The sequence below is a fragment of the Oreochromis niloticus genome, linkage group LG10 (genome assembly GCF_001858045.2).
Source record: "Oreochromis niloticus isolate F11D_XX linkage group LG10, O_niloticus_UMD_NMBU, whole genome shotgun sequence".
NCBI classification, from domain to species: Eukaryota; Metazoa; Chordata; class Actinopteri; order Cichliformes; family Cichlidae; genus Oreochromis; species Oreochromis niloticus.
In genome coordinates, this window is record NC_031975.2 from 21,468,351 (window position 1) to 21,481,614 (window position 13,264).

The 13,264-nt window shown below is 39.3% G+C and overlaps 1 protein-coding gene and 1 long non-coding RNA gene across 2 annotated transcripts in view; one reads left to right on the forward strand and one right to left on the reverse strand.

Moving 5' to 3' along the window:
* Positions 1-44: 44 nt before the first annotated feature.
* Positions 45-10,215, reverse strand: LOC112848024 (uncharacterized). The gene is made up of 3 exons (XR_003221895.1): positions 10,012-10,215; positions 9,298-9,884; positions 45-441 (listed from the first exon to the last, which is right to left on the reverse strand). It is a non-coding gene; the product is annotated as an uncharacterized LOC112848024 (long non-coding RNA).
* pdlim4 (PDZ and LIM domain 4) overlaps positions 9,695-13,264 on the forward strand; it is a 43,584-nt gene continuing 40,014 nt past the window's right edge. Inside the window, exon 1 of the mRNA XM_005452538.4 lies at positions 9,695-9,831. Coding sequence (XP_005452595.1) covers positions 9,739-9,831 — 93 coding nt within the window. The 5' untranslated portion in view covers positions 9,695-9,738. The remainder of the gene's footprint in view (positions 9,832-13,264) is intronic.

Genomic DNA, 13,264 nt, shown 5'->3' on the forward strand with positions numbered 1-13,264 from the left:
AAATCAAACAATGATTTGGATTAAAGTTATTTATTTACTGTCGAGCTAAGTAATAACAATATGATTAAAGAAGGGGAACAAAACTGTATAGAAAAATGCAAAATGGTCTGGTGTTTGCAGTTGAAATGCTTAAAGAAAGGTAACAATTTTTCCTCCTGTCTAGATAAGGTAAACGTCCCAACCACCCCGTCTCATCAAACTTTTCTAATAGCCAGCTTTATTATCATCTAAAATCATGGTTAATGTATTTCATCCAACTAAAACTAAATAATAACATAAACTAATCTACATGTGAACACCCCATTAACACACTGCCGTACTGTTAATATTTATGCTTGCTTTTGTAATAAGCTTGAAGTATCTGACTACCCACAATTAGTGGCTCAGGTCCTGATCTTCCATATTCCTTTGATTGCTTTACACCCAGCTGTTGAGCCCCGCCTGTAAAGGACAAAACATGGAATCAGTTATCAAGAACTTTTCATTTGATTGTCAAATGCTGAGCAAGACAAATAAATGCTACAGGATTAGATATAAAGGAATCAAACTATTATACCGCAATACAAATATCATAATACATGTTACAATAAACTATTACAGAATTATAATTTATTGTTTAACTGAAAGGTCGTTTGTCAAACTTTGCCTCTCTTGCTTTCGTGCCAGCACATTGGCGGATGTACGATCCTTGTTCACTTGTAACTCATAATTTTGGACAATCCTTTCAAAGATCCATTCGCATCTGTTTGTTATTTCCAACAACAGCAATGCACCAGATCAATTATTCATTGCCAGCATCTGGTCAGTGTGCATGTGTGTGTCCAGTAAATGTAGCCAGTTTGATGATGAATTACTTTGTAACATATCCTTTAACAACTTTCTCACGAGCTTGGCAAATTAAAACCTCAATACTGAAATGCTTTTCCAAAGTGAAGTTGCATGAATTTGAGCTCAATCTGATGTCCATCATATCACATTTTAGCAGCATTTTATATAAACGCAAACACCTGCTCACAATTAGCCTCTCAATCAGAGGGTTTAAAATTTTGATGTAAGAGTACACGTGGAATAGGCATGTACATCTTCAGATATAGGTAAAAATACATGCATTTTCTGTGTGTTCATATCAACTTGCTAATGTTACGTGTATAGGTCTGCAGCATTCTTTTGAGGCAGCCATGGGGCCGCGGTGGTCTTTTGTTATAGCGTCATCTGTTTTTCATTTCTGACTCAGCAATATTGTTACCACATGAATTAAGCTTCATGATTTCCTTGCAGCTTTTTGCTTTCCCATGAGGCGCTCCAGCACTGTACGTGTCACCATTGTTTCTAGCATTTGCCATTACAAAGCTCTAACCATTTTCAATGCAGGGACATACAGCTACCAAATGTGGTGTGATCTGAAAAGCAGGGTCAAACTTTTTCCCGTGAATGCGGTAAATCTGTTACCAATCAGGAGCTACATCTGCTGCAAGATTTGCTTGCAGGAATTTTTAAAATTGTGGTTTTTCTTTTAAAGCTTGCCTCATGAGATTCTGGTATTAAAATAATACATGCAGGTTTTTTTTAATGAGTGCTAAGTAACTCCTAAAAAAATAGAGAACGAATAAAAGTAATGAATGCTGAAGAATATGGGGTGAAAGTAGAGGGCAGATAGTTAAGGGTTCCAATGCAAAGACAAAGACAAGAAAAACCACCAAAAGAAAGAAAGAATACACCTCTTCCTGTAGAAAGGAAAGGATAATATGGGTAACACGAACCGTCGTTCACTGACAGTGATTGCTTCTATTTTTCTAGCTCTCATTCACCTCCTCCATGGTGGGAAGGGCTGGGTGTAGGTGACGGTTTCTGGCAATCTTGGGGAAAAAAAGAACCCTCCAGCCTTTCAGTGTATGTAATTCAAGTGGTCTAACAGGAAACTGGACTCCTGCACCTCCTCCCCTAGGCACTTTATTCAGGGTATAGAAAATCGAGGCCATGACGTAAGATTTTGGCCACTCATAGAGCATAAGATTTTGTGGCACAATGGTTTAAACCAAGGAGTTTCCCCTCGGGAGAGCTGAGCTTGAACTCAAAGTCAGCCTCGACTTATTAGGATGTGCCCTTGCTCATCTGGGGGGGAAGGGCCTGTTATTAGCTTTGATTTTCACTTTGATCCACGTCTCGAACAAAATCTAACATTTGTTTTCATGTTAGCCCTGTTTGTTGTCCATCAGCTCCTGGGGAAAACATCTGGCTGTTTAGCCGCTAATTGCTCCACTATGTCCACCAGCTACATATTAACTGTCTTTTTACTGTGTGGTGTTGGGCAGGTTATGTTCTTTTGGTTTCTCAAGCTTTTCATTGCCAAAATCAGCTGTGCTGTGGATGCTGCATTTAGGAAAATGGTGAGATTGAGCCAAAGAGGAATAAAATAGTCCCTAGACTTAAAGAAAACAACTAATTTGGTTGATGATTTGTCTTATGCATGACTTGTCTCACATTACGAGTTATTATAATAGCTACTAGTTGAGGACATAATATCAGATATCATTAATCCAACCTCTGGTTTTGTTGTGTTTTAAAGTTTAAATGCAATTCACAGAGTTATTTTCTTTGGACATTCAAACCAGTGAAAGATGTGTTCTGTTAAAAAAACAACAATAAGAATAACAACACAAAGGGCAAAAAAACTCCTCTTTTACTAGATGTATTTATCACTTCAGAGGAACATATTTACTGGACATCTGTAGATATTTTCTGATAATAATCCTAATTATTATGCTCTAACTATTAATAATGAAGGAGCTGTGTGATTGTGTAATAGCACAGATGACAAACCTCTCCCAGACTGCAGAGAAAAAACCAGGTGGAGGAAAACAGCTCATGATTGCATCACTGCTCGTCTTACCTGCTTCCCCTCAGGTACTTCTTAGCTTTGTAAAAGAAAATAAGAGAGTAAATAGATTTGCAGTGATTTTAAAGGGCTTCTTTGACTCTGCAGTGGATATGTCAAAACGATGACCATCCAGGGAGCAAAGAACAGAGAGATGGAAGCTCTTTGTAGTTTGACTCAGATTTACTGCAGACAGGCTTTGAAGAAGATGTCAGCCTGCTGATTTGCTCAATAAATCTACAGTCGTCTCGGCCTTTCTTGGTTTTTGGTTAGTCATCCTTTGATGTGCCCTGGATAGCAAGTAAAGAGCAGTCCATGAATGCTGTTTGGTGAAACATTTCAGAACATCAGTACTTTGTTTACAAATGTATGGACATGTATTGGTGATAACCATGAATGGCTATCACCAATACATGGTTTGATTTTTTTTTGTGAACCCAATGAGTACAATATCTTAGGAATACCTTGATTCAGATTTGCCACAAATGATGGATGAATTGATTCAAACTTAGTGGTTTAAGGGTCGAAATTCAAGGTTGTTATCACTTCACAAAACACACTGTGGCCTTAACTCAAAAATTCATGTGCTAGTATGACAAAATTCTCTCCGATCATTATAATAAAGAAGCAGAAGGTTATTATGATCTCATATCTGCTCTTGTCTTTTGAATCTGTCATATAAGGTGAACCTACAGGAAATACTGTCTGGCTCTAATATCCACCTGGATTCAGGAATGAACTGGTCAGAATTTTGTTAAAAGCAGAAGTATTTTGTAATTAGGTTTTGTTTTGACTCATTCTGACTGTTTGTTTCTACTTTTACTTTTTACTTTTGGTTTCCTTTTTAATTTGTTTCAATCTGAGTTTAAGACTTTTTAAGTTTTAATGTATGTGGTGCATATGCCAGATGCAAGATTTGGAAAAATCAGCATAAATACTCCATTAAAAACACAGAAGTTCTTGAGGGCAGCTGACTCGCAGACTTGTAGACACCCAAACTCTCAGTAAACATGTGAACAAAGCCTCATCAGGCAATTTAAGATGATACATTTTTACCAAATTACCAAATACTAAAACTATTTCCTGTATTTAAATTTTTTTTTTTTAAAGTTTTTTCCACGTTGACAAAATCCAGACAGTTTTCACATGTTTAAATTATTTATTTATTTATTAGTTAACTGTAACTAAAAGTAAAGGTTCACAAAACGTGTTTATAGCTTTAACTCAAAAATCCATATGTTACACAGTTATTAAGTCACTGTGACCTTAGATCTTTGCCTCTCCTGAGAATGTCAGACATTATTGTAGGAAATTGTGTGTGGGACAAATGTCTGACGGGACTGAGTAATGAAGTAATTATTTTGAATTTTGACTAAGATGTTTGGCCTTAAATAATTTGCATGTTAGTTATGCTCAAAAGTTTGTTAAATAAATCTTTAGATCTCAACAGAATAATATATTCAAATGTTCTGTGAAACATAATAGCAATCAATCATAGATGCCTTCTTTTTTCTCAAGGAAGTCCAATGAATGCAAGTTTCTTTAACGTTCCTGCGGGAAGTCCCCTGGCTCTCACGCTTTCTCCTTTTCTCTCTCTTGTTAAAACAATCACACACCTTGCTTCATTACGATCTGCATACATTCTGCTTTTCACGACTCTGTTACATCACAGCAGCTCATTGTGCAAAGTTTACACAGGCTTTCAGAAACAGTCACAAAATACCTGATGCTGAGCTGCAGTTGTGCTGACATCAGTGCCACTTTGTTACACAGTAACCAGGATAGCCTGGTGTCTGATTCAAGGTGACTCAGATTTTCAGACAGAGCTCCACATGTCTACAGTTGTCTAAAACACACATTCCCAGGAATGTCTATGAGATCATCCCCTCTGCAGCAGAAAAATCATAGTCTAGCTCAGTGACTCACTTTGTAATTGGCTGGGGACATGAACGAATCAGAAAGTGGGGCAGAGAAGATACTAGTATATCCATTGACAGATGGGAGAGATCTTTTCCGCTAGTGAGGCATTCAAGTTACAGCACAACATCTCTATTGCTACTCTATGACGCATCAGGCTATACAGAATTTTTTGGAGGACCCAGATAAGCAAATTATTGGCTGGCCTTAGTTTTAGGTGCACACACAGATTATCCTTCAATGACCTAAAGGCAAGGATATTTTGTAAATGGACTGATTCTTATATAGCGCTTTTCTACTCTCCCGGAGTACTCAAAGCGCTCTATACAACATGCCTCATTCACCCAATCACACCCACTCATACAAGCACTTCTAAACTCAAGTGCAACTAATAAGCATTCACACACATTCACATGAACGCATCGGAAGGCAATTTGGGGTTAGTATCTTGCCCAAGGATATTTGGCATGCAGACTGGAGGAGCCAGGAATCGAACCACCAACCTTCCAATCAGTAGCTGATCTGTTCTACCACCTGAGCCACAGCCACCCCTGTAAACTTCCCCAAAAGCTATGTTTTGTTTTGCAAGCAAATATCAACAGATGCCTACCTCAACCATATCAAATCAAACAGCTCTTGGATGGATTATCTTAAAAATCTTTTCCTTGGGATCAGATCCAAACATCAGTCTATCCAATATTTTGGTTAACATGTTACCTGGTAAAAATTAGGTTTTTAATAACTGTGAAAATTATAGTAACACTCTGATATGTTAAGCTCAAGTGTATCCTAATAGATAGTTTCTCACAGGTTTAGACATATTAGACAGAGCTTCTAAACTGACTTGGTTATTGTGTGTTTTTAAGCACCTTTTTATGCATGAAAAAGCAGATCATTTACAGTAGCAATTACTTATAGAGCAACGCTAACGTTAAAGCTTGGTACAGTTATAACTATAATTTGTTGGACAAAGATACATTTTTTGTTTGTTTGTGTCTCTGTGAACCAACACAGACGATTTTAAATCGAAGATGTCTATATGTGATCAAAGAGTAGACTTTCAGCTTGAATTCGCGGGGTTTTATTTAAAAAAAAAAATCCTTTAATTGTTAAGGAATTACAATTTTTTTTTTTTTTTTTTTTTTTTTTTTTACAAACACAATGACCTTTTCAGGGGTTCAACATGAATTGGACAATTGACTGACTGCATGACAGCATGGCCAGGTGAGGCTCAATCCCTTGTTATTTCAATGGCAAATGAAGAAGACATGATATCTGAAGTTTATTCAAACTGCTGAATTTGTATTTTATAGCTTTTAATTTCAAGTGATGTCAATGCAAATTAGGGAGGCCATTAAAATATTACAAAGTAAACCTATCAGAGAAACAGCAAAATAATTAGGAGTGGTCAAATGAAATATGGTATATTCGTAAAAAGAATGATTGCAGTGACCAGCTCAGTAACACCAAAAGCCCTGAAAGGCCACAGAAGACAACCAAAGTGCATAATCCCATTTAAGTGGTTAAGTAAAACAACCGCATAACATCTAACCAAGTCAAGTCGAGGAGGTAGGCAAATTGTGGTCAAGGTGAACAATCAGAGACGCCTTCGTGAATGTAAATACAGAGAGTTTACAACGAGGTAGAAACCACTGTTTACACTCAAGAATAACAACGCCAGATTAGACCAAGCCAGAAAACATCTGAAAGAGTCTGCACAGTCTCTTTGTGTAAATGAAGCCCAGACCTTGTACCAGAGTGATATAAAAGTTTGGAGGAGAGAAACAGTCTGCCAAACATGGTGTAGACAATGTTACGGGCATGTGCATGTAAGGCTGCCAGTGGAACAGGGCCACTAGTGTTTACTTATGATTCCACTATTGATAGCAGTGAAATTAGTAGTGTAACACGTAACAAACGCAGACATTAAAGCAGTCGTGCCAGAATGTCGTGCTAAAAAGAAAGATTCTTTAAAATACAAGGGGGAGCAGGCGAGTCAGATACCACGGGCACAGAGATGAAGCAGGTCTGATCAGAAACAGTTTATTACTAGGCCAGGGATTACTAAAAACACCCTTAAAAAACATACACGGGAAAAATGTTATTGACAGCTAAAACTAGTAAAAATACAATTTTCTACATTTTACTAAAATTCCCTGATGTCATGTCCCACAACCATGGATGCATTATGGGTCCACCAGTGGGCCAGAAGTTCCTTTGCATGAGTTGGGTCCATGCCAGCCCTGTCTTAGGCCGACGGGAGGAGCTTCCCATTCCCCCTTTTTTTTTTTTTTTTCCTCTTTTTTTAACCTGTCCCGTTTGGTTCTTTTGCCATCAGAATTATTGTCTAAAGGCGAAGAAAGATGCCCAACGGATTTACTTTACCAAATTGACCATCCCAGCCTTGCAGTAATGGTCCATTTGATTCACCTTTTATTGTTTATTTTATTTTCACTTGCTGAATACGGGACAGACTTAACTGGGGGAAAGAAAGGGAAGAAAGAAAGAGGGAAAGAAACACAGCGGGGAAGAGGGACGGGGAAAAAGGGCAAAAAACCAAAAACCAACAGAATAAGCAGACCAAAAAAAATACATATATCGATCATCTGGATCACCTGTTGAGAAAGAAAGAGAAAGCAAGCAGAAGAAAACGAGAGTAATAAACAACATCACAATGATCTATGGGAATATGACAGTAAATACTAAATGTTAGACATTATTGTGCAGCACGTAAGATCGACAGCGCACAGTGTGCTTTGAGGTAAGAGCCAAAAAGGGTGTAGTTTGTGTGTGATCACCTGTGTGTACACCTGTGAGCATGGACGCGCTTGTTTGTTTGTTTGTTTGTTTGTTTGTTTGTTTGTTTGTTTGTTTGTTTGTTTGTTTGTTTGTTTGTTTTTTTAAAGGTTCCTTCATCTAATGATCTGCTAGAGGGTGTGGGGGGCCACTGCCCCGTCCTCCAGGGCATGACGCAGGTATGGAGGAGATCAAAACTCTAGACATCCAGAGGCCCCCAGAACACAAGAGACCAAGGAAGACCAACAGAGGGGCAGCTGCGTCACTATCCCAGAAAGAGCTGAGGAGCGTCCCAGATGAGGGGTCACTCAGCAGCCGCGGAGCAGAAGCCAGGGGGGGTTGCAGTGACGTGCCCGTGAGCTCCGCTGGCAGCCAGCCTTCCCATTCCCCCCCTTGTCCTCTCACTGGGCCGCCCACATCCCAGCCCGGCTTCCACTTCACACCGGAATCCTCCCTGCAATGCCACCATGGATCCCCTCGTGTCAGCATCCTGCAAATACACAAATAGGGGCCAGAAAACGCGTCCCGGAAGAGACCCTGGCTCATAGCCATGGCAACCCTTTCCCAGCTCAGCTGCACCCAGCATACGACAGTGGGAAAAGCGTTACTCACATATGCCGGCAGAGGTACACCTCTGCCCGGCGGTCGATAACAGGCAGCGTCTCCCACTGTCGCCCTTCACACTGTCCAACTGGGCCGCCGTGTCACGCTGGCCATCTAGCATTCCTCTTCCACTCTGGGCCTTCCTCCTTCAGTGCTCAGCTAGCCCTGCTTTTAAAAGGTCTTTACACAGCTGATAGGCCACCTCTGGACACACCCATGCCTCAGCAGGTGGTACCTATCAGCTAATTTGTCCCAGGTGTAGCCAGTCCACAGTGGATAAAAACCATGTCACATAAAACACTAAAAACCATGCAATAGAAACAGAATAAAACCATGCAAATAAGATGACACTCATAAATAAACACTAAAAATCAGAATAAAACAATATACAAAATAAATAGAAATTTCCACTGTGTGACAGTAGGATGAACTCTGAAGTGCACATGGCTTTCCTCTCCACTCAGATTCAGCCACATGCTGCACGACTGATCAAACGATGCTTCACGGTGTTAAAGGATAATGACGGAAAGTGTAAACGCAACCCAAAAGTTTCTCAAGGCAAAGAAATGGGATATTCTTCAATGGTCAAGTCAGTCACCTGATCTCAACTCAGCAGAGCATGCTTTTAGTTATTAAATCCAAAACTGAATGCTGAGAGACCCACAAACAAGTAAAAGAAACAGTAAAGCCTTGGTAGGTTGTAGGATTCAGGTAGTCACAACGCAAAGACTGCAAATGAAGAAACTGCAACTAAGAATGAAAAACAATCCTCAAATAGTTAAAAATGATATTAGTTTGTTCAGTTAATCTGACAATTGGAGCCTGTGTATAAAAATGGGTGTAATTCCTAAACAGTTACTGGAAAATGTTTGTTAAACCCCCTAAATTGAAGCTGAAAGTCTGCACACATATCGACTGATTTAAAATCCTCTGTGGTGGGTTACAGAGGCAAATCAAAAAATAAAAAATCTGTCTTTGTCCAACAAATTATGCCTTAAACTAGTGTACTAAGAATGGCATGTATAACTGTAACTCATACAAATGGAAAAGAGTCCCTACTAAAGAAGCAGTTGAGAACAGAAAGTGGCAGATGAATAAAGACTTACCTTTTGTTATTTTCATTGAGGTAGAGGGAGCAGAAGTGAATGAATGACAAGTCAAACACATTTAGCTGATAATGGCATGCACACTATATTCACTCCGTTTGCACAAACACTGCCTCTTATGTGACATATCACCACTGGAAGTCTCCACACGCAGCAGCCACGACACCCAGCATCGTCCCCTCCCACTCTCTGCTATGGACCGGGCGAAGGCGGGCACGGCAGCCCATCGTCCTACGTCAGAAGCGGCTTTGTTATTTAAACCTGAATCAAGCGAGGAGGAAAGTTTTCAGAGCCGGGGCAGCGTTGCCTAGCAGCTAGGCATAGGACTGTGGCTAGTTCACGTTCCCTGTTTTCATCCGTATATCGAGGAACCACGGACACTTCCCCTTCTCAGCCTGCCTGTCATTTATCTGATATTCTCTCACATTCTTTTTGGCAATCATGACCCAGACCGTGACACTCAAGGGACCCTCACCGTGGGGTTTTCGGCTGGTTGGAGGACGGGATTTCAGCACCCCGTTAACTGTCTCCAGGGTAGGTAATAACTTTGTCGTCTCTTGCGTCTGCGTGTTTATCCATTCATTGAGCTGTGGGAACAGACAGGGGATATTTGGCTGCTTTAAGTGAAGTAGGAATAAATAAATAAATAAATGAATAAATATAAACTGAGTCAGGTTGGAAGTTGCTCAATGAATTAATCTTAACAGGTCTCACAGGTCTGCTATCCCTAACGCCAGTGTATAAACGGGAGCTTTACTCTCAAAGCAGACAGATGGGGGCGTCTAATTTCTGGCAGCTGAAATTGCCAGTACGGTTTAGTGAGTCATTGCAGTTGGCCGAACAACACTTATCGACGTTCAAAATCATCAGTCTCAACATAAACAGAACGACACAACACAGGGATATATTTATATAGTTTAGAAAAAGTATTTTATAATTTGAATGAAACTAAGGATAACTAATGCTAGTGAATCTATCCTTCATAGTAATATAAACTCAGTGACTTAAATACTTAATACTTATAAATACTTATAAACTATTCTACATTTGAATAACCTGGCAACAACTCAACTCAACTGGTTTTAGTTTTTTTTTCTTTTATTAACCTATTTTTTTTTTAAGAAATACCATTTGTATTAGTTTTAAAATATATATTATTACACTATATTAAAAAATTTTAATTAATCACTATTAATATTATTTATGGTAGTACCAGAACCAGTAGATGTATTGTTGATAGTAATCACAAAACCTCCTGAACTTTCCTGACCCTCACAATATGGGTCAGGAGTCAGTGTGCTGGCAGTGGATCTGGCAGTAGCCAAAGGTTCATCCCGGCCAGGATAAACACAGCCCGGTCCTGCTGCAGGCCTTACAGAAGGGACGGAGGGGAGGCGCTGACATTTGTTTTTCATCAGAGCTCATTGGTGCTGCTGAGGGATTCCAGGTGTTGTGCTCAGCTGTACCACCAGGCCTAAAACGACCCTTTAACTACAGACCTGCAGCACCTCAGACAAGAGGTTCAGCTTTTAGATTTATGACGGCTGATAAACAACTTTGAGAGAAGAAGATGAACTCCAGAAGGTGACCCAAAGCACCCTTTTTAAACCTAATAAAATATTCTTTTTTTAAAAAAAGTTGTAATACAATGATGTGGCATGCTTTGACTCAGAGGGTGTCATAAAACCTCGAGAGATTTACTTGCTAACTTGACACTTTCGACTCTGCAAACAACCTTAAAAGGTAGTTGAACTCTGCAGCTTTAAAAAAATAGACATCAATCATGATATCAGCATATATATCAAATATATAATATCTTCAGGAATCATCAAGTTTACTGTAGACAGAGCACTATGTTGATCTTTATGTTTCCATTTGTCTCTTTTCAAACTAGTGTAGTGGCCAAGGCAATAATTCATTTGGGAAGGATGAGAGTTAACAAACCTGTTGCAACCTCCTTGAGTTGTTTAGAATATTTCAATGGCATCTCAGGCTTTCCGATGCATGCCTAACTTCTTAAATAATTTGTTCAGCAAGCAAGTTGTGGTTTCAGGGTAATTAATCACACAATTTCTCACCAGATTAATCTGTGCGTGTATATGTGGGTGCCAGTGTAAAAAGCATGGCATGCATTGTGAAAGAGTTTCATAACTCTGTGGTGATGACATCAGTAAAATTAATTGCAGGTTATATTTTACAGACAGAGATGGCCATAAAAAACTGTGCTCACATGGCAGAGCTGCAGCAACAGCAATAGGGGATTTTTGAATAACTCCAAAAACTTGGCTTGATATTTAGACAAGGAAGCAGCTGCTGAGATGTAAGCATATTTAGCCAAATATGTAATATCAGAGGCCTAAATACAAAGTGATTTGGCTGAAAGTCTCATCATTACACTGCCACTTAAAGACCTTTATTTGTTTCTTGCCGCTCATTACAAACCCCTTCAACGTCCAATTGACACTGGCTTTAAACATAAGCAAAAAAATATGTTTTAATAACAGAACTTGATCCTTCAAATTCAGAGTGATGTAAAAACCAGAAAATATGTGACACTGATTCTCTGGTGCGGAAGTGTGTGAAGTGATTCATTGTTGCTGAAGTGCAGGAGTATCTCGTAAACCTGCAGTTCGTCACATACTTGTTGCATTCTTGCTGGACGGTGCATGCCCAAGACAGCAGTTTGAATGCACTGAATGGTGACACAGAAAGAGTTATAGAGGAAGAGCATGTTTGTGTGTGTCAGAGAAAGATACTTCATGTAGTACAGTAACTAGAATGCCTCCTTAGAGGGTATTTAAGCACCATGTAAGCATTACACAGGCTGGACTATTCAGATAGTTCTTAGTATGTCGGCTTTCCAAGAAAAAAAGAGAAGGCCGAAGATGAGAACTAAATATTAGCAGTTTTTGAGTGTTAGATTATTTTACACAGCCCTCCCCTCATCTGATGTCTTTCAGCAAGTATAAAAGTGAATGTCATGCAACACCTGCACACTGAAAGTTGTAAATACCAGAAAGCAAGTTATGATGGCAGCAGCTGGGTCTTTGCGTAAGGTGATAATCTTCCTGGATAAGCTGATTAGTCCCCTGCCAGCCCTTTAGGACTTCAGCTTGTTAATGGGATATGTTTATTTGACTCTAGAAACATTTGCCCAGATGGCATGTGTAGGCATGGTGGATCTGGTTGTCAAATGGCTTGGTGTGGATGAGAGACATTAAATAGCTGAAAAAACATTCCTTGATATCTCTGTAGAAGCATTTAATGACAACATGTTGAATGTGAAAGCTGTGGTATTAGCCCTTTTGTTAAAGTTACTTCCAGACAGAAGGTGACGCAGGACACTTGTCAGATTTGCCAGCTGGAAAACAGTCACCTTCCTGGACAGGAATTCACAACCGAGCGTTGGGTGAATAATGATCCAAGCAGTGCACAGTGTCCCTGCGTTCCTTCTTTTTGCTCAACCTGCTGCATATCCTCTGCAAGATGAAGTTTTCAGACAAGTCATAGTAGGGATTTAGTTTTTGTTTATGAATGTAAAGGCCAGTTATTCACACATCAAATTCTTCTTTTAGTTGTCACAAAAATACAGATCTCCAAGTTAAGACTCTTTAATCTTCTAATGTCTAAGGCTTTATAATTTAAAGTTAGGCAACCATAACCCTAATCCAGCCTTGAACTCTTTTTTTAGACAAAAGCAAAGTTTGTGATCCTTATTTCATTTGTTCCTGACTGGGATAAGATTATAATACCAATAAAAATGACATATTCTGACTGTCAAAGATGGGTTAGAGTTGGTGTTAAATCATAGTTCACTCGCAGGAAAACTAATATGAACTGCAGCTAGTCACTTTCTGTATTTGTGGCTGGTGTCTGAAGGACTTTACAAGATAAGGGGCACAAAGAGAAAATCAATCATACCATGCGTCATTGCTCACATTCTGCAACACTATCACAATCCTTTAAT